The following is a 21,922-nucleotide window of genomic DNA, read 5'->3' on the forward strand; positions in this document are numbered from 1 at the left end:
CCAGGCTGGCCTTGGACTTGTGAGAACCCTCCTGCCTCACCCTCCAGAGTGCTGGGGATTACTGCCAGAACTACCATGCTTATCTCCTCTATCATCAAATAAAACTGTTGAGTCTAGTTTGAAATTAACTGAATATTAGTAAAATATTTTTTGGATTTCTTGACCTGAGCAGGAAAATAACTATCCCTTCTAATCCCTGTGACAGTGATAACTTCCTGCTTAGAGGATAGAAATGACTTCCTGGTCTCCTTGTTACTTTTTCTTTTAATATTTTATTTATAATAAAATAATTATATAAATATAATGTATAAGAGAAAAAGAGGCAGATAAAGAGAGAATGGGCACAGCAGGGCCTTTAGCCATTGCAAATAAATTTCAGACCCATGCACCACCTTGTAGTACATCTCACATTATGTGGGTACTGGGGAATTGAACTCTGGTCCTTGGGCTTTGCCTTAACTGCCAAGCCATCTCTCCAGCCCCATCTTGTTCTTTTCACTGGACTGTTCTCTATGAGAAGAAAACTATGAAGTGTTCTTAAGAGCAATTTGAAATTCTAATGAGAATCAATCTGGTTTTAAAAAAAAAATTTTTTTTATTTGACAGAGAAAGAGGGGGAGAGAGAGAGAGAGAGAGAATGGGTGTGCCAGAGCCTCCAGCCACTGCAAACAAACTCCAGATGTGTGTGCCCCCTTGTGCATCTAGCTAACGTGGGTCCTGGTGAATTGAACCTCGGTCCTTTCGCTCAGCCATCCCTCCAGCCCCAATCTGTGTTTTTATTAGTGTCAGGTTTTCAAAGCTGATTTCTTGGGTCTGGGTGAGGATGGAGCTGTGGTACAACATATACTTTGTGTACTCAAGGCTCTCAAATTAATCCAAAATACCTTACCTCCCCCCAGTAAATTAAATCTAATTCTTTGACAAACATCTGCAGGAGGGATGAATGAAACATGATTAAAGTATAGGCACTTTGTTTTGTTTTCTGAGGCAGGATCTTGCCATAAGCCCCATCTGGTTTGGAATCATGGCAGTCCTCGTGTGTTAGCTTCTTCAGTGCCACCACGCCCAGCTTCAATTTCAGGGTTTTTTGTTTGTTTTGTTTTGGGTTTTTGAGGTAGGGTCTCACTCTAGCTCAGGCTGACTTGGAATTCACTATGTAATCTCAGTGTGGCCTTGAACTCACAGCAATCCTTCTACCTCTACCTCCTGAGTGCTGGGATTAAAGGCGTGTGCCACCACGTCCAGCTGGTTTTGTTTTTTTTTACAGGAAGCTTTTTTTATTTTATTTTTTGAGAGAGAGAATGGGCGGGCCAGGGCCTTTCAGCTGCTGTGAAAGAACTCCAGACACGTGTGACCCCTTGTGCACATGTGCGACATTGCATGCTTGCATCACTTGCATCTGGCTATACTTGGGACCTGGAGTTTTGAACAGGCGTTCTTAGGCTTGGCAGGCAAGCACCTTAACTGCTAAGCCATCTCTCCAGCCCAAGAAAGCTTTTATTACCATACATTAATTATCTATAGCAGTAGTTTTCATTGTGACATTTCCACACAGGTATATAATGCATTTTGGTTTTATTCATTCTCTGTAGTCCCAGGCTGGCCTCAAACTCACAGCAGTCCTCCTACTTCTGCCTCCTGAGTACTGGGATTAAAGACATGTGCCACTACACTCAGCTGCACTCTTTTCTTTTTAAAAATGTGGTTTTTTTAAATTTGTAAGCAGTGAGAAAAAGAGAAATGAGAGAGGAAATGGGCATGCCAGGGCCTCTAGCTACTGCAAGGAACTCCAGATATGTGCGCCACTTTGTGTGTCTGGCTTTATGTAGGTACTAGGAAATTTAACTCAGGCCATGTGGCTTTGCAAGCAAATGCCTTTAGTCACTGAGCCATCTCTCCAGTCCTCCTAAGGACATTTCCTAATATTGAGAGTACTTTAAGAAGTTACTCAGCCTTCTCAGTTTCCCCATGGTGACATAAGTGCCTTCCTTGTGTGTTCACAATCCTTAGCACCTAAATTACCGCTTTTATGTCTTAGAACCTCCTACATGTTCCTTTCCTCTTTACATACTCATGTAAGGAAATGGGAAGTGTGGTGTTACACATTGCTTTCAGTGAGATAAGAAAGGCGTTCTTGGAATGCTGTGCCACTTGACCCTTGAGTCCCATCAGGCTTTGGTGCAGGCTTCAGCAAAAGGCAGTCACCTAAGTACTTGGAAGCTCACTCACCTCTTCTGTTATATTCCTCTCTCCAGTTTCCTTCCTGAGTATTTATTAGTTTGTTTGTTTATTTATTTTTAAATATTTATTTGAGAGAAAGAGGCAGATAGTGAGAATGGGTGCGCCAATCGCCTCTAGCCACTTCAAACGAACTCCACATGCATGTACCACCTTGTGCATCTGGTTTATGTGCATACTGGGGAATCAAACCTGGGTGCTTAGACTTTGCAGGCAAGCTCCTTAACCACTAGGCTAACTGTCCAGCCCTATTTACTAGTTGAGTCAGAGTATAGCTCAGTCTTCAAACTCAAGATCTTCCTGCCGTATCTTTCTTAGTGCTGAGATTATAAATGCATGCCACCCTGGTCTCATCAGATATTTATTTTAAGATTTTTTTTCAATTTTATTTTAGAGAGAGCTAGAGAGAGAATTGGCACGCCAAGCCCTCAGACAATGCACTTGAACTCCGGTGCTTGCGCCACCTAGTGGGCATATGAAACCTTGCACTTACCTCACCTTTCTGCATCTGGCTTTTGTGAGATCTGGAGAGCCAAACACGGGTCCTTAAACTTCGCAGGCAAGTGCCTAAACTGCTAAGCCATCTCTCCAGCCTGTATCATTTAAAAAAATTTTGTTATTTATTTATTTGAGAGAAAGAGGCAGAGAGAGAGAGAGAGAGAGGGAAAGAGTATGGGTACAAAAGGGCCTCTAGCCACTGCAAATGAACTCCATGATGCTTGCAGCACCATGTGCATCTGGCTTTATGTTGGGGAATTGAACCTGAGTCCTATTGGCGTTGCTGGCAAGCCCCTTAACCACTAAGCTATCTCTCCAGCCTGCTCATTAGTTTTAAAATATTTTTATTTATTTATTAGAGAGAGAGAGCGAGAGAGAGACAAATAGGCAGGTAGAGAGAGAGAATAGGCATGCCAGGACCTCCAGCCACTGCAAACAAACTCCAGATGCATGCACCCCCTTGTGCATCTGGCTTACTTGGGTCCAGGGGAGTCAAACTGAGGTCCTTTGTCTTTGTAGGCAAGTGCCTTAACTGCTAAGCCAAATCTCCAACCCCTGTCATCATCAGTTTTAAATTAACAATTGATGTTAGAAATCAGGGCCACGAGGCATTTCATTATTTATTATTTGGACCCTTATCTCTGTTTGTTTGTTTGTTTAGATATTGGCTAGCCCTTTTTTGTTTGTTTGTTTTTGAGGTAGGGTTTTGCAGGCTGACTTGGAATTCACTATGTAGTCTCAGGGTGACCTCAAACTCACAGCCCTCCTCCTACCTCTGCCTCCTGAGCGCTGGGATTAAAGGCATGCACTACCACACCCGGCTTGGTTATCTCTTGTATATTTGAGCAAGTCTTATTCCTAGCATCTAAAAAGTAATTTTCTATTTTTCTTTTCTTTTCTTTTTTGTCATGCTGGGAACTGATCGGACTGTCTTGTGTATGCTAGGCAAGCACTCTCATGAGCTACATCCCCAAGTGACATACAAGGTTCTGCCCTAAGGAAACATTTTTTCATTTATGTTAAGGAAAAGGATGTGTTCACTTTATATATGACCTCAGGCACAGTCTCCCCTCATACAATCTGTAATGATCCTTGAGTTTGTTTTGGTTATTTGGAAGTATTAGTTTCTGAAAGCATCCGTGAAGAATTGTTCAAAGTGGATTATTTCTGTAAAGCATAAAGGATCGCTTGTGCACTGTTTGTTTAGGAAATAAGACAGGAAAGTATGCTGTGCTGCTGCTTTTTGTTGTTGTGTTTGTTTTTCAAGGTATAGTCTCACTCTAGCTCAGGCTGACCTGGAATTTATTATGTAGTCTTAGGGTAGCCTTGAACTTGTAATGAGCCTCCTACCTCTGCCACCTGAGTGCTGGGATTAAAGGTGTGTGTCCATCATGCCCAATTTGGTGATTATTTATTTATTTATTTGTTATTTTATGTTACTTTTGGTTTTTTGAGCTAGGGTCTCACTGTAGCTCCGGCTGACCTGGAATTCATTATGTAGTCTTAGGGTGGCCTCCAACTCATGGCTATCCTTCTATCTGCCCCCCAAGTGTTGGGATTAAAGGCATGTGCCACCATGCGTGGCCTGATTTTTTTTTAAATTTATTTTTATTTGAGAGGGGGAGAAAGAAAGAGAATGGGCATGTCAGGGTATCTAGCCACTGCAAATGAACTCCAGATACATACAACACCTTGTGCATCTGGCTTATGTGGGACCTGGAAAATCGAACCTGGGTCCTTAGGCTTTGCAGGCAAGTGCCTTACCAGCTAAGCCATCTCTCCAGCCCTGATGTTGTTTTTTTTTTTTTTAAATATATTTTATTTATTTATTTGTAAGGGGGAGAGAGAGAGAGAGAGAATGGGAGTACCAGGCCTCTAGCCACAGCAAACAAACTCCAGATGCATATACCACTTTGTGCACCTGGTTTATATGGGTACTAGAGAATCAAACCCAAGTCATTAGGCTTTGCAGCATTTTAGGTAAGTCCCTTAACTGATGTGTCATCTCTCCAACCCTGTTTTTATTTTATTTTAGTTTTTAACTTGGTGGGATGGTTTTTGGGTCTCCTTGGAGTGGTGGTCCACTCCTTCCTTCTGTGGTCCACCCTCTGCTTCTTTCTCAGCCCTAGGTAAACTGGTGGTGTTGCCTCTTCCTAGACATGACTGGAGAAGTCATCACTGTCAAAATGCAAAATAGTCCCCTAGAAAATGTATAGGGCAGCATGGCCAACACTGGCTGACTATGTGAGCAATTTGTATTTCAACTATTTCATAGATGCTTTGTTTGTTTGTTTGTTTGTTTGTTTGTTTGTTTGTTTGTTTGTCTTGTTTTTCGAGGCAAGGTTTTACTCTAGCCCAGGTTGACCTGGAATTACTATGTAATCTCAGGGTGGCCTTGAACTCAAAACAGTACTCCTACCTCTGCCTCCCAAGTGCTGGGATTAAAGTCATGCACTGCCATGCCCAGCCTCATAGATACTATTTTTTTAAATATATTTTTAAAAAATTATTTTTATTTATGAGAGACTGAGCCTGTCAAGCCCTCTAGCCACAGCAAACAAACTCCAGATACTATGTGCTACCTTGTGCATCTGGCTTTACATGGGTACTGGGGAGTCAAACCTGGATCCTTAGGCTTTTCAGGAAAGTGCCTTAACTGCTGCGCCATCTCTCCAGCCCCGGGAGTGGAGTTTTTAACTTGCTCACATTACCAACTTGCCCATCTAACCTTGAGGACTCAGAGATCCTGTGATTCTGCCCTGAAATACAAATGTGTGCTTGGATCCTCTAGTAAGTAGTAGTTCAAAGTCTCCTTGGTGCTGGGCATGATCACACCTGTGATCGTAGCACTTTGGAGGCTGAGACAGAAGAGATTGCCAGGAGTCTGAGGCCAGCCTGGGTTACATAGCGAGTTCCAGATCAGCCTGGGTTAGTGGTCTCGAAAAAGAAAACTAAAAAATAACAACAACAAAAAGGGGGGCTGGAGAGATGGCTTAGTGGTTAAGCGCTTGCCTGTGAAGCCTAAGGACCCTGGTTTGAGGCTTGATTCCCCAGGACCCAACGTCAGCCAGATGCACAAGGGGTTGCACGCTTCTGGAGTTCGTTTGCAGTGTTTGGAGGCCCTGGCGTGCCCATTCTCACTCTGCATCTGCCTCTTTCTCTCTCTGTTTGTCACTTTCAAATAAATAAATAAAAATAACAAAAATAAAATAAAATAAAGAAAGAAAAATAAAGCTGGGCATAGTGGTGCAGGCCTTTAATCCCAGCAGAGGTAGGAGGATCGCCATGAGTTCAAGGCCACTTTGAGACTACATAGTGAATTCTAGGTCAGCCTGAGCCAGAGTGAGACCCTACCTCAAAAAACTAGAAAGAGAGAGGAAAAGAAAAGCAAAACAAGCAAAATTATTATTCTTAATAGTTTTTGTTAACAACTCCATGCATAAGTGTTCTGTGGAGTTTTTAAAATATTTTATTTTTATTTACTTTTTTATTTGACAAAGAAAGAGGGAGAGAGAGAGAGAAAATGGGTGCGCCAGGGTCTTCAGCCACTGCAAACAAACTCCAGATGCATGTGCTCCCTTATGCATCTGGCTAACTTGGGTCCTGGGGAATCAAACCTGGGTCCTTTGGCTTTGCAGGCAAACACCTTAACCACTAAGCCATCCCTCCAGGTCCTGTGGAGTTTTTTGATCTAAAAACAGGTACAGCTGCAAAGTAACACTAAAGCCACTCACACTTACCTAAACATCCACCTAGCCAAACCAGCCTGTACTACCAGCAAAACCAAGTGTGTGGGATGAAGTGTAGAAGTTCCAAGGGAATTCTGGGGACTGGAAATATGGCTGAGTCATAGAACCCATGCTTAGCATGTGTGAGGTCCTGGGTTTTATCCCCAGCACCAGAGAAAATATAAAGGAATTCTGATGGTAGGTGATTAGGGATCCTGCTGTTGGCTTTAGATAGGAAAATGACAAAACACACACTTCATGGATTTGAAGTGGGAGTTTGCTTCTCCAGGCTTCATTCTCAGGGCCAAGGTTGTTTGTCAGGATGGGTGACAAGATATAGTTTCTAGAGTAAGGCTGAGACCCTTTTCTTTTCTCTCCTATAGACTACAGTTGGTCAATTTTGTGGAACCCGTGGGCCTCCATTACTCCATGTTTATTCCTACCTTGCTGAATCAGGGCACCACTGCTCAGCAAGAGAAATGGCTGCACCCGTCCAATGAACTCCAGATAATTGGCACCTACGCCCAGACGGAAATGGGCCACGGTTAGTCCACATCTGAGGGTCCATGGGTAACCCTAACCCACCTCAGGAATTCAAGAAAAGAGATTCCTGCCATTTGATTTTTTTTTTTCCTGCTGCTATATGTTTGGGATTTTATTTTTAAATTGTTACTTTGAAATCCAGCTTCTCTTTTTATCCTGGGTCATTTCCCCAGAAATCAGTCCAGGGCTCTGGCTTGTGTGCATCCTTCACTGCTGTTTCTTGAAGCCTTTTACCATTGCCACATATATACCCTTTTACAGGTGCAGAGCAGTTTTGAAAGATGGAGTTTACAAGCATCAAAGTACCCGTTATGCTGGTCTGTAATTAAGAGCTTGCTGGAAATCCTCAGAGAATTGTTATAACACTTCCGTGCTATCTGGGAGACCTCTCTACTCTAATGGGGCAAGGTGAAGGCAGGGAAATGTCTTCTTCCTTCATTGCCCACCAGCAAGTCCTGTTGTTCTCTTCATCTTACTCCAGTAGTCTCTTCATACATATCTGTGGCTTCTTTTGGGGGCAGGGTGTATGTGTACATGGTTTGCATGTGGGTGTCTGAGATGGTACATGTGTGGAGGTCAGAGGGTATTTCTGTGTGTTGGCCCTCACTTCTGCCTTGTTTGAGGAAGGGCTTTCATTGTTCACTGTGGAATTCACCAGGCTAAATGGCTGGTGAGCGTCCAAGCAGTTCTCCAGGTTTCACCTCCCTTTTCCTAGGCATAAGGAGCTATAGTGCCTGGCTTTATGTGAGTTTGGGGACACAAACTCAGGTCCTCATGCTTGTGTGGCATCTCCCCCACCCTCGGACTGTTCCTTGCCTGTAACTCTTGGTAAAATTGGTCTGTATGCCTGGATACTTTGAGCAAGTTTTGTTTGTCATCTTAATGTGAAATAGATCATTTTCCTAGACAAGGCCCATTTGCAGGTTTGAGTGTTTTAAGGTTTTGTTTTGCCTTACCTTTTTGAGTCTTATTATATAGCCCAGGCTATACCTGGACACTCTGTAGCCAAGGCTGGTCTTGAACATGCAGTCCTCCTGCCTCAGCCTCCCAGCTACTGGGGTTACAAGTGTTTGCTACACTCAGTGGGTCTGGATGTTACTCAGCCTTGAATCTCTGTCAAAATGGAAGGAGTGTAAAAAGAAGGACAGTAAGTATGGTGGATGTACCTGAAATCTGGCACTTGGGAGGCAGAAGCATATGGGTTTCATAGTCCCCAGGGCTGCAGGCTCTGAACATGCTCTTATGCTGCAGACAACCAAGACTTTAGTCTCACGATGCCAGTACTGAAGTTGCAAGCCTCATGAAAGGTTTCCTGAGGACAGAGAACATCCTTTCTCGCCACAGCCTTCCTTCCCTGGAGTGTGTTTACATGTGCCTATGCGTGAGAATCATTGTGTTTTGTCTTTTTTTTTCCCTTTGAGGTAGGGTCTCACTCTAGCCTAGGCTGACCCAGAGTTCACTGTGTAGTCTCAGGGTGGCCTTGAACTCACGGAGATCCTCCTTCCTCAGTCTCCTTAGTGCTGGGATTAAAGGCATGCCATCATGCCTGGCTGTTCTGTCATCTTGAAATAGCTGTATGGTATAGAACCTTTGTTTTGTTTTAGGGTTCATCACTGGGGAACTTATATGTCTTAATAATCATTCATCCTTCCTGGGAGACAAGATCAGAAATGTCCCAAGACTATAACAGTGTTCTCTCTCTCCTTAGCCTAATGCTTCTGTCTCTTCATAAAATACATCCCAAATACATATTTGTCCCAAAATTTAGAGAAAAAAATGAAGGAAAGACTTGGACTTGTTCTGTTTAAGAACAGAATTCTAGTTGCTCCTTTCATTGTTAATGTTTTTTCCAAATAGTTTCTTATCTAATTTGGAATATTCTCTTATATTTGAGCCAATTTTGTCTTGATCTTTCTAGTTTACTATAGAGCATAGTGGTGTAGTTCTTACTGGTGTTCTTGTTTGAATGGAAGCTAGTCAAGTTTGTTTACTTTCTGTCATGATAATAGGTTAAAAAAAAATCTCATTAAGAAAATGGCAATTCAGTCACCTAAAGAGAGTGTCTGACACCAGCTGCACCTTTTCCCTCTAGTCCCTCTAGCATGCATCTCCCTCCTCTAAAAACACACCAGGAAACCCTGACATAACTGTTCTGTGGGTCTGTGAGTCTTTCACAGAAGCCAGGGAAGGCTGTGGGGTCCTGGGGTTGAAGGAACAGATTAGGAACTGGTCCTGTTTTAATGTGGCCACTATTTTTTTGTTTTCCCTTTTCTTTTTGTACTGTGTGCAGGCATGTGAGTCACGGCATGTGTCACATATTCATGGAGGTCAGAAAACAACTTCAGCTGTCTGTATTTGTATCAGTTCTCAGGATCCGAGCTCAGGTGCTCACTCTTGTATGGCAAGTTCTGTATCCCCCAAGCCGTCGCTTCAGCCCTTCTGGCCACACACTTCTTTACGTCACAGAGCGGCTGACTGGCCTGCTCTTCACAGGGACTCTTCATACTGTGTTTAATGCTACTTTTCTGTATTTTTGCTTAGTAATATAGAGCTCATATGATACAGTTACTATCTTAGAAGATGACGTAGTATCTTTGTACATTCCTTTCACTGATACTTAAACATGAAATAAAATACTGTGGTGATTTGATTCAGGTGTCCCCCATAAACTTAGGTGTTCTGAGTGCTAAGTTCCTAGCTGATGGAGATTTAGGAATTAACGCCTCCTGGAGGCAGTGTTTTTTGGGGGGTGGGCTTATGAGTGTTATAGTCAGTTTCCCCACGCCAATGCTTGGCACACTCTCCTGTTGCTGTTGTCTACCTTATGTTGGCCAGGGGGTGTTGTCCACCCTCTGCTCATGTCGTCGTTTTCCCTGCCATCATGGAGCTTCTTAGGTCTGTAAGCCAAAATAACCCCCTTGTTTTTTTCCCACAAGCTGATCTCCGTCGGGTGATTTCTGCCAGTAATGCAAATCTGATTGCAACACTAATGTTGGGACCGAGGAGTGGTGTCATTTGCTACTAGACACCTAACTGTGTGGCTTTGGCCTTTTGGAGCTGATTTTCAAGAGGAATGTGGAAGGATTTGAAATCTTGGCCTAAGAGATGCCTTGCAGTGCTGTAAGCACAGCCTGATGGACTATTCTGGTCAGAGTTGAAAGACCTGAATGCAAGTAAGAACTATGGGCTGTGAGGTTTGGCTTGTGAGGGTGAGAAAGAGCTTTGCTTGGACTGGACTAGAAGCAGTTTGTGTGAGAGGCCTGCTGTTATAATTGTGTCCTGAGAATTTGGGCAGGGTTGCTTTGCGTAGAAACAGACTGATGTGAGCAGAAGGATATGGCACAGAAAGAAATCTTTAGGCCAAAACTGCTGCCTGTTCAGCTGCAATTGAGAGACTATAACCATTGAGAGTGGGCCAGCTGACCTGTACTGGGACAACAGAAAGAATGCAGTCTTTTAAAAGGACCTAAGTGCTCAAGGAGTGTCCTGTTCTTCAAAGTCTGATTTATTCCCTTCTGGATTAACAAATTGGCACCCCACCTGGCATTATGGAACATAAGAAATCCAGGAAAGAGAGAGTCATTGAGCTTGCAGCGTGGTCTTGTGTTTTGGAAATAGCCATGAGCAGTGTGAAGCAGGTTTCTGGATTCCTGCATGGAGACCCAATGGAGCCGTGAGGATGAACCATGGGTTGCAGTGGAGACCTAGTGGAGATACTGGGACCACAATATTGCTGCTAAGGAAAGCTGCTGGCCCCAGATGAAGTTTTCCAGGATTGTGAGTAGCCTAGCTGGAGGGGTGGAGTTGGAACTCCAGAGAATTGTCAGTGGTTAGAATTGTCAGACTTGGAGACTTGTCATTGACTAGAGTTGTTGGACTTGGAGCTACAGAGTTTGATGTTTGCCCTATTTAAAGCTTGTATTGCCTGATTATTTCTTTGCTATGCCCAATGCCATCTTTTGCAGTGTGAGTGTTTATTCTGTGCCATTATGGGTTTCGGGGGGGGGAATTTTTTGGTATTATGGCTCAGTTAAAAGACCTTAGACTATGGGAATGTTTGAACATCATTGGGATTGATTGCAAACTAGGGGGACTTTTAAAGTTGGGTGAATGCATTGCATTTTGCATCATGTATGGTTATCAGTTTATGGGGGCCAGGGGCAGAATGGGATGGTTTGATTCAGGTCTCCCCCATAAACTTAAGTGTTCTGAATGCTAGCTGATGGAGATTTGGGAATTAATGACTCCTGGAGGCAGAGTATTTTTGGGGGTGGGCTTATGGGCGTTATAGGCAGTTTCCCCTTGCCAGTGCTTTGCACATTCTCTTGTTGCTATTGTCCACTTTATGTTGGCCAAGGGGTGATATACACCCTCTGCTCATGCCATCATTTTCTCCTACCATCATGGAGCTTCCCCTCAAGACTGCAAGCCTTTTTTTCTTTTTTTCTACAAGCTGCCCTTGGTCAGGTGATTTCTGCCAGCAGTGTGAACCTGACTGCAACAAGTACCTTTCTTCCTACAAAATTTGAAAGACAGGTAGTGAACTCAATTTTTAAGTCATTAATCTTTCCCTCATTGCCATTTACCTATGCTAGATAGTTTTTTATACTTCTTTCCCCGCCACCATGGTCTTCCAGTTGGACTACCATGAGCTATACTTCCTGAATATTTGGGATATTCTTAATTTTCTCACCACTATTTCCTTTTCAAGACTAGAATAAAACCCAGGCCTCATATATGCTAGGCAAGTGCTGTGCTACTGAGCCACATCCAAAGCTCTCTTCACCATTATTGCCAATAATATAAAATTTTTTCTTATATTTTGTGTGTGTATATATATATATATATATTTATTTATTTATTTATTTATTTATATATATATCTATCTTTAGGCCATCCCAACAGACTGCCTTTTTTAAAAAATTAACAACTTCTATGATTATAAAAAATATCCCATGGTAATTCCCTCCATCCCCCTACTTTCCTCTTTGAAACTCCATTCTCCATCACATTCCCTCCCCCTTTCAATCAGCCTCTCTTTTATTTTGATGTCATGATCTTTTCCTCCTGTTATGATGGTCTTGTGTAGATAGTGTCAGGCACTGTGAGGTCATGGATATCCAGGCCATTTTGTGTCTGGACGATCATGTTGTAAGGAGTCCTACCCTTCCTTTGGCTCTTACATTCTTTGCGCTACCTCTTCCACAACAGACCCTGAGCCTTGGAAGGTGTGATAGAGATATTGCAGTGCTGAATACTCCTGTCACTTCTTTCTAGCACCAGGATGCCTTCTGAGTCATCCCAAGGTCACTGCCATCTGAAAAGAGAAGATTCTTTACCAAAAGTGAGAGTAGCATTAATGTAACGGTATGAACATTAAGAGAAGTGCTTACTGGGCAGTTTGATAAGCATAGTATATACATTTAGCCAGACAGCAGCAGATGTTACACCCCTAGGGCTCATGACTACCCCTGTCTTAAGTTTTCAGTATCAGGGATTTATTCCCTCCCATGGAGTGGGCCTCCAGTCCAATTAGAGGGCAGTTGGTTTCCACCATGTGCCACTATTGCACCCCTTGGCTCATTTGGCCTGGCTGGCCAAATATAAGGCATGTAGTGTCCACTGTTGAGTATCTTCATTGGTGTTTTCTCTCTCCCATTGAACTGCATGCAGAATGGCTTTTATCACCTTTCTGTCAGCTGGTCTAAATGGAGGAGGTTATCAGCTCAGTTCCAGCAAGTTTTCTCAGTGGCCTTGCAGCCCAAGTATGCGGAGTCTTCCGCAATAGGGGCTCGCCATCTATTTCTGGTGGGAAACCAAGGGCCTTGGCAATGGCCTATAGTGTTTTGGGGGCATCAGGGACCTCCCTGACCAACACTGGAAGGTATCCCATCCTTGGCACTGAAATTTTTCTAGCAACAATCTATGGCTCCTGAGTGTTCCATTGTCCCAAACAGACTGCCTTTTTCTAATGAAAGAGAGAGAGAAAATTGGTACACCAGGGCTTCCATCCACTACAGTTGAACTCCAGATGCTTGCACCCCTTTGTGCAGGTGTGTGACCTTGCACCTTATGTCACTCTGTGTCTGGCTTATGTGGGACATGGCATGGCGAGCTCAGCAAGTCCTTAGGCTTTGCAGGCAAGCACCTTAACTGCTAAGCCTTCTCTCCAGCCCTCTTATAATATTTTTATTTAGGGCTGGGAAGGTAGCTTAGTGGTTTATGGCACTTGCTTGTAAGCCTGCCAGTCTAGGTTTAATTCCCCAGTGCCTATGTAAATCCAGATGCATGGAGCAGCATATGCATCTGGGAGTTCATATACTGTGGCAAGAGGTTCTGGTGTCCCCATTGTCTCCTCAAAAACAAAGTTAAAATATTAAAATGTTATTATGTACTTGAGGGAGAGAGAGTATGTAAGCATGCCAAGACCTCTTGCTGCTGAAAATGAACTCCAGACATTTGTATAACTTTGTGCATCTGGCTTTACATGGGTACCAGAGAGTCAAACCAGGGCTGGCAGGCTTTGTAAGCAAGCACCTCTAATTGCTGAGCCATCTTCCCAGCCCAAATATAAACTTCTAAGAACCATATTTTGGCATTGCTGGCAAAAGCCGAAGGTCCCAGGTTTGATTCCCCAGTACCCACATAAAGCCAGATGCACAAGGTGATGCATGCATCTGGAATTCATTTGCAATGACCAGAGGCCCTGATGTGCCCATTTTTCATTTTCTCCTCTCAAGTAAATAAAATGAATAATAAATTATAAATGAATGAAAGAAAGAGAGGAAGGGAGGGAGGGAGAGAGGAAGGAAGGAAGGAAGGAAGGGAGGGAGGGAGGGAGGGAGGGAGGGAGGGAGGGAGGGAGGGAGGGAAGGAAGGAAGGAAGGACTAGCTGTATCTTGGGACTGGGGAGATGGCCCAGTGATTAAAGGAACTTGCTTGGAAAGCCTGCTGGCCCGGGTTTAGTTACCCAGCACCCACATAAAGCCAGATGCACAGAGTGGGACATGTGTCTGGAGTTTGCTTGTGAGGGCAAGAAGCCCTCACAAACCGACTTTTAATCTCTGTCTCCCTTTTTCTCTCAAACAAATAAATTTAAAGTCCTATAGTTTTGAGCTAGGGGTGTACTTTTGTGGTACAGCAGTTGGCTAGCCTGCAGGAAGCTCAGAGTCAGTCTCCACCACCTTCAAACATACACTTATATAAAGTATTTATTTATTTATTGGTTTTTCGAGGTAGGGTCTCACTCTAGCCCAAGCTGACCTGGAATTCACTATGTAGTCTTAGGGTGGCCTAGATCTCATGGCAATCCTCCTGCATCTGCCTCCCGGGTGCTGGGATGAAAGGTGTGTGCCACTGTGCCCGGCTTTAAAAATATTCTTTTCCTTCTCTGGGCTTATAATCCAGGTATGGTGGCACATGCTTGTTATCCAAGCTCTTAGGATGTAGCAGCAGGAGGATCAGAAGTTCAAGGGCCAGCCTCCTCTATATGACAAGTTCAAAGCCGTCCTGGGCCACATGAATCCCTGTTTTAAAAAGCTCCAATTCCAATAGTATTTGGGTTAAAGCCCTAGACTATCATTCTCGGAGATGAGTGTTTTACAGAATTTGTTTCAAATATTTATTTATCACACATTCTGTGGTACTAGGGATTGAACCCAGAGCTCTGTGCATGTTATGCAAGTGCTCTTCCACTGGGCCATGTCCTCAGTTGACTTTTTGTTGTTGTTGGGCAGGGGTATCTGTTTGAGACAGATTTTCTAAATCTTTAATTCCTGGGCTGAATTACAAAACAAATTAGAAGTATTTTGTTTCTGTAAATTATCTTTAACCTACTGAGGTTTCTATGTGATTGATCTGAATTGGTGGGAATATAATTAACTTTTTTCCTGCTAGTCAACAGCATTTCTCAGTTCATTGATGGTTTAACTGGGAATGTGGCTCAGTGGCAAAGTGCTCTCTCCTAGAGAGCTCAAGGCTCCAGGTTCAATCCCCAACACCACAAAACCAAAAATCTACATGTAAAAAATGGCATTTATTTCTGGTGTTTTGTTGTTGGTTCCTAGGGTTATAATGGTGCTGTGCACAGAGATGTATTACCTATTTTCCTTCCTCATATGTTGTTAATAAATCATTTTCCCCTGGTGTTAGTTGCTAGCCTGTCCAGCCTTGTAGCTTACGGAAAGAGAAACTGGGGAGACCCTTTCAATGGTATGCTTTCAAATGAACTAACTTTAGTACTTTGCCAAATTTAATGCTGGTACTTTATGATTGTACAATAAATTACTTAAAAGTAAGATATAATCATTATGATCAGCTTTTCACAACAAATACTTTTTAAGTAAAGCATGCTGTCACTTTCTGGTAATATTTCAAAATTGCATCCACTTGTATGAATAATCCTTATTTTATTTGCAAGAGATATTTTTCTGTCCAAATATTCTTTGATCTCAAAACAGTCTCTGATTATAGGGGTCACCCTGCCTTGTTAAGAGTTTTTTTGTTTTGGTTTTTCAAGGTAGGGTCTCACTCTAGCTCATGCTAACCTGAAATTCACTATGTAGTCTCAGAGTGGCCTCAACTCACAGTGACTCTCCTACCTCTGCCTCCAGACTGCTGGGATTAAATGCGTGTGTCACCACACCTGGCTAAGAGTATTTTATGGAACCCTACCTCAAAAAAATAAAACAAGGGCCTTGAGTAGGCTAAATCCTCTGAGATATAACACAAGCATCGTACATTTTTTTGTTTATTTTATGTTTTTTTCAAGGCACGGTCTTTCTGTATCCCAAGCTGACCTGGAATTCAATATATAGTCTCAGGCTGGCCTTGAACTCTGTCAACTAAATAATAAACATAAATAAATAAATATTTAAAGAAAGGCTGGGGCTAGGGGCAGTATCTCTATGAGAACACTTCCCCTTGGGATTCATCACAATTCTGTGCACCAAAACCAAATAAAACCTCAAACTTGTACATGAGGCCCTGGGTTTAAAGAAAATAACAAAAATAACCCAAGTAAAATTAAAAAATAAAAGCGCTAGGTGTGGTGGCACACATTTAATCTCAGCACTTGGGAGGCAGAGGTAGGAGAATTGCTGTGTGTTTGAGGGAGGGCGGAAGGGAGAGAGAGAGAGAGAATGGGCACGCCAGGGCCTCCAGCCACTGCAAACGAACTCCAGTGCGCCCCCTTGTGCATCTGGCTAACGTGGGTCCTGGGGGATTGAACCTCAGCCCCAGTCTTTTAAAAGCTGAAGGAGCTGACATTCCTGTTCATGAGTGAAAAGGGCACCATATCATGAATGTGTTTTGTTTAGTTTGTTGGGTTGGTGGTTTTGTGTGTGTGTGTGTGTGTGTGTGTGTATGTATGTGCGTGCGTGCGTGCATGCACGTGCATAGGCGCCCCTGTATCCAGACTGGTCTTGAACTTCAAATCCTCCTGCCTCATCTTCCAGTTGCAGGTGTGCAGCATGGTGGCCAGATCCTACAAATAGATTTCTAAATTAAAACTTTTGTTTGAAATGATTGTGTACCCATAGGAAATTACAAAGTAGTGTCAGGGGGCTATGAGCCCTTCACCTGCTTTTTGCCAGTGGTAAGGTCTTGTGGATTTCCACTGATGCTTCCAAGGACAGCCCTGGTTTGTTTGTTTTTTTTAATTTGAGAGCAACAGACACAGAGAGAAGGACAGATAGAGGGAGAGAGAGAGAATGGGCGCGCCAGGGCTTCCAGCCTCTGCAAACGAACTCCAGATGTGTGCGCCCCCTTGGGCATCTGGCTAACGTGGACCTGGGGAACCGAGCCTCGAACTGGGGTCCTTAGGCTTCACAGGCAAGCATTTAACCGCTAAGCCATCTCTCCAGCCCAGCCCTGGGGTTTTAAAAAGGCTTGCTCTCAGCCCGTGTTGCCTGTGTGTAATTAGTTCCCCAACTGAAAGACAGGGTTAGGTGACAAGGTCCTGGTCCTTGTTTGCCATTATATTTTATTTTATTTTATTTTATTTTATTTTATTTTATTTTATTTTATTTTATTTTATTTATTTTTCGAGGTAGGGTCTCATTCTAGCTCAGGCCAGCCTGGAATTCACTGTGTAGTCTCAGGGTAACCTCAAACTCACGATGATCCTCCTACCTCTGCGTCCCCGAGTGCTGGATTAAAGGCATGCGCCACTGTGCCATTTTGTTTGCCGTTGTTTTGGCATAGCAGGGCACCCACGCCATCTCAGCCTCCCCTTCTGTGTAAGCTGAGGGATTGGCTGCGGCTGTGCGCTTGGTAACCACAGGCTTAGCACCTGATTGGAGAGCTGCAAGCTGCCCTTGCCAGCACTCGGCTTCCTGCTTTAGACATCATAAACAGTCTGAGAGGTTGAAAAGCTGAAAGGTTGTTTAGGCTCACTTCTAAGATTATTAAATCGAATAATAATTTGTTATGCACAAATCTGTAATTTGTAATTATTATGGCCTTCTCTAGAAATTGCACATCTTCTTAATTTCTGAAGTTCTAGGATGAAGAGCACTGTCAGTTTCTGTATTACTTTGTTTCAGTCCAGCCTGAAGGGACACTTGGCATGATAACCTTGAGTGAAATGACCATGCTGTGAGGAGTAGAAGCCAGCTGCACTAATGTGGACACACAAACTATTCCAGTCTAGCAGCATTACCAAATTTGCATGGAGGAAGACCCTTATGCAGAGTTTCCTATTGTCACTCAAGAGAACTGCTGTGTTCTCGTTTCCTTTCCATCTGAGTAGCGCTTGGCTCCCCTTCGGTGCTCCATTCTCTGCAGCCTTTTCAAAGGTATCACTTGGGTTTTTTAGGTTCCAGCCAGTGTCCTGCCTTGTACACCTTGATTTGTGCTGCATGGGCTCGGGCCTTGCAGCCCGGTAGCTGGTCCCTACCTCACCCTGCCAGTGTAAGGAAGGTGAGGTTGCTGTGGATAATAAAGTAACATGGAAAGGAACAGTGCTCCCATCCTCATGGACTGCACATAACTGATTCGTACTTAACAAGGTGTTTTTTTTTCTCCTTCCTCTGCTCTGTCTGTTGACCTTGCTGATTCTCTCCCACCTGATGACACTTCTCTCCAATGCCTGCCCTGGGTGTTGCTCGGAAGCTTTGTGCACCGAGGGCGGCCTGAACCTTTGGATCTTCACTTGGGCATGTTCCTGCCCACCTTGCTTCACCAGGCCACCGCAGAGCAGCAGGAGCGCTTCTTCATGCCGGCCTGGAATTTGGAGATCACTGGCACTTATGCCCAGACAGAGATGGGTCATGGTACAGTGTATTCAGTCTACCTTGTGGGTGGGTGGGCCCCTGCCAGCTGGACATGTATGGAGTGCTCATCACGTGTTAGTGACAGCGTGTCAGGTTACTTGTCTATTTCATGAGCACCTTGTGCAGATCGCAGCACAAGGGACATAGACGTGGAGAGTGGGAGTCACAAATGATGTTGTGACCACAGTGATTTGCTACAGTTGTTCTGTGTATGCTCTTCTTCCAGAAGATCAGGCACACAGGCAGGCCTTACTAACAAGTCAAGTGGTGAGGGGGAATCACCATGATGTTCATAATCCTTCAACAGGTCAAGCCTGACCTGTCAGGCCTTATTAACAAATAGATTTGTTTTTGTTTTGCAGTAGGGTTTCACTCTAGCTCAGGCTGACCTGGAATTCACTATGTAGTCTCAAGGTGGCCTCAAACTCATGGTGATCCTCCTACCACTGTCTCCCAAGTGCTGAGATTAAAGGCGTGCACCACCACGCCCAGCCAACAAGTAGATTTTCAAGGTTAGTTGAGTGGTGTCAAAGTTGTATTCATAGATGCTGAGCCCATCTACCTCATATGTTCTTGTCTGATCTGCTGGCTTCCCACTGTGCTTGGCCAGTGTCAGAAGAAATACACAGCAATGGTATGTGTGCTCTTTGACATGCTTGAAGGACACGGGTAGCTTCTTGTAATCAGAATGTGCTGCATTTTATGCCTTGAAGCGATCTGAACCTTCATGCAGTAAATGTAGAAGCATTCTGAAGGTGGCTTGGCTGTATTTCTTGGCAGCTGGTTTCAGACTCTAGTACCTTTCTTTTCTCTGCCACCTTTATCTGCCCTCATGAACATAGATGTGCTGGAGTGGTAGTCCTTGTATCATCTGTTCTGAACTGATGCCTGTGTACCATCCATTTACTTCTGCCTGTTTTGTAAAAAATATTGTTAATTATTTATCTCTCCGTGTGTGTATGTGTGTACATGCATGCATGCCAGGGTTCTTGCCACTGCAAATGGAGTGTCAGATGCTTGCACCAGTTTTTGCATCCAGCTTTTACATGGGTAGCTGGGGAATTAAACCTAGGCCAACAAGGCTTTCTTTATAAGCAAGCATCTGTAACCACTGAGCAATCCTCAGACTCTCTGCCTGCTTTTTTCCTGCTTTGAGGACCCAGGAGTAGTAGTGGGCACACGTTCCTGCTCTTTAATTCTGTATAGGTACCCATTAGTGCTGGCCTCTGTTCTACACGCTTTCCACCTGATGCAAGGTGGGGTGCTCTTCAGTTCCACTGCGCATTTGGAAACATTGTGTTCTTAACCAGTTATGTTTAATGTGCTTTTTCTTTTTTTGGCCCTGCAAAAGCTTCTTTGAAAGGAATTTACCAAATTCCTGGTTTCTTGACTCCCACTCAGGAGGCTGTGGTCATACACATACACTGTCCATTTTTGGTACTCCACTTGGAAGTTTCTAGATGTTTTAGGAGTACTCAGTGAAGGTTAGTGGTATCAGAATCACTTGGCGAAAGGTCATCAGCATTTACTTCAGTATATTCTTGTTAGAATGTCACCAAGAACATTTTTCTATTAATTTACGAAAGAATTGTATAACTGTACTAGGACTTAAGCAGGTGTCTCCACCTAGCTCCAGGAAATACATGGTACTGGGAGAAGCTTGTCATCTCACTCCTGAGCCAGGCAGGACTAAGCCAGGCCTGCCTTTGGAAAGCTTCACTGGAACATGGACATTATTAGACCTCTGGAAAAATTACAAGAACTCATTTTTTTCTTCATAATGATTAAGCCTTTTTCAAATTGTTAATTTTTAGCAGTCATTCTTAAATAAATTTGCAAGATATCCAGCTAAAGTCTCTTCCTACCATGTTTTACCTTATTCTTATCACTAACAGAACTCCAAGTTGTTGAATTTTGTGGTGAACACCATCATCTGATTTGAAATTGGCACTTGAAACTTCCAGATGGTTTTGATGGACAGTAACTTCTGAGTCATGATCTTAGGAAAATACAATTCCAAGTTGCCATTGCTGACCTAAATGATTATTACAAATTCACTGGGTCAGCTGTAGAAATGAAAAATGCATGGCCCTTTGTTTTCAGTTTATGGGAAACTTCCAGTAGCATAGGAAATTGAGTACCTTGATTACCAACCATGTATAGCTCATCTGCAAATGTGTCATTAGATTTTGGTTTCCTTTGAAATGCTTGAACTTAAAAAACTAGGCAGGAAATTTTCTTTTCTTAGGAACTCACCTCCGAGGCTTGGAAACTACTGCCACATATGACCCTAAAACCCAAGAGTTCATCATCAACAGTCCTACTGTGACCTCCATTAAGTGGTGGCCTGGTGGGCGTAAGTAAACTTTTTAACATTTATTGGATTAAAATAATTTTTTTTTATTCCGTTAAAAAAGAGAGAGAATGTGTGAGGTAATGAGTGAGTGAATATGGACATACCAGGGCTTCTTTTCCACTGCAGGCAAACCCCATGGGTTTGGGAAATCAGACTAGGCCATCAGGTTTTACAAGTAAGCACTTCTAACTGCTGAGCCATCTCCTCAGCCTGTTTTCTTTTCATTTTTATTTTGAGGTAGGATCTCCCTCTATCCTAGGCTGACCTGGAACTCACTCTGTAGTGCCAGACTGGCCTCGAGAACGCATAGTGATCCTCCTTCCTCTGCCTCCCAAAGTGCTGGGACTAAAGGTGTGCATCACCATGCCTGGCTTTTTTAATATTTTTTTAAATTTATTTGAGAGAGGGAAAGAGGCAGTGTGTGTGTGTGAGAGAGAGAGAGAGAGAAAGAAAGAAAGAATGGGTGTGTCAGGACCTCCAGCCACTGCAAACGAACTCCAGGTGCATGTGCCACTTTGTGTTTCTGGCTTATGTGGATCCTGGGGAATCAAACCGAGGTCCTTTGGCTTTGCAGGCAAGCGCCTTAACTGCTAAGCCATCTCTCCAGCCCTGTTTTGAAGATTTCTTATGAGGTTATACTTAAAATGCAGATATTATGTGAGAATACCATTTTGAAACAAGAAAGGAGCCCTACATGTTAAGGTACATGTTGTATGTACTTACACATAAAGAGCATAGCAACAGTGCTCTTTCACACGGCTTTCTTACTTTTTCATCTAATCACTCCTGTGCCTCCTGTGCATTTCTGTTATCACTTTGTTTTTCTTTTGAGATAGTTTTAATTATCATTTATTTGCAAGAGCAGAGAGAGAGAATGAAAGAGGGAATGGATATACCAGGGCCTTTGCCACTGCAAACAAATTCCAGGTACATGTGCCACTTTGTGCACCTGGCTTTTCCTGGGTACTAGGGAATTGAACCTGGGTTGACAGGCTTTGTAAACAAGAACCTTTAATAGATTAGCCAGTCACTTCTTAGTTTTTCATCAAAACATTCCCATATGGGCTAGAGATGGCTTAGTGGTTAAGGTGCTTGCCTGCTAAGCCAAAGGACCCAGGTTCGACTTCCCAGTACCCATATAAAGCCAGATGCACAGGGTGTCACATGGAGTTCGTCTGTAATGGCTAGAGGCCCTGGCGCACACCTGTTCTCTGTGTCGTCTGTCTCTCTCTCAAATATTTTTTTTTTAAATTCCCATGTACTACTGTAGTCACTATTTCTTTTCT

The 21,922-nt window shown here is 43.4% G+C and overlaps 1 protein-coding gene across 2 annotated transcripts in view; it reads left to right on the forward strand.

Moving 5' to 3' along the window:
• Window positions 1-21,922, forward strand: part of Acox1 (acyl-CoA oxidase 1) — a 38,473-nt gene that overhangs the window by 3,835 nt on the left and 12,716 nt on the right. The window contains exons 3-4 of one of the 2 annotated variants that reach the window (XM_004655198.3): window positions 6,848-7,008; window positions 20,529-20,636. In XM_004655198.3, coding sequence (XP_004655255.1) covers window positions 6,848-7,008; window positions 20,529-20,636 — 269 coding nt within the window. Of the gene's footprint in view, window positions 1-6,847; window positions 7,009-18,119; window positions 18,281-20,528; window positions 20,637-21,922 lie in introns of both variants that reach the window. The other variant, XM_004655199.2, reaches the window with a different exon arrangement.

Source organism: Jaculus jaculus, chromosome 9 (genome assembly GCF_020740685.1).
Source record: "Jaculus jaculus isolate mJacJac1 chromosome 9, mJacJac1.mat.Y.cur, whole genome shotgun sequence".
Taxonomy (NCBI): Eukaryota; Metazoa; Chordata; class Mammalia; order Rodentia; family Dipodidae; genus Jaculus; species Jaculus jaculus.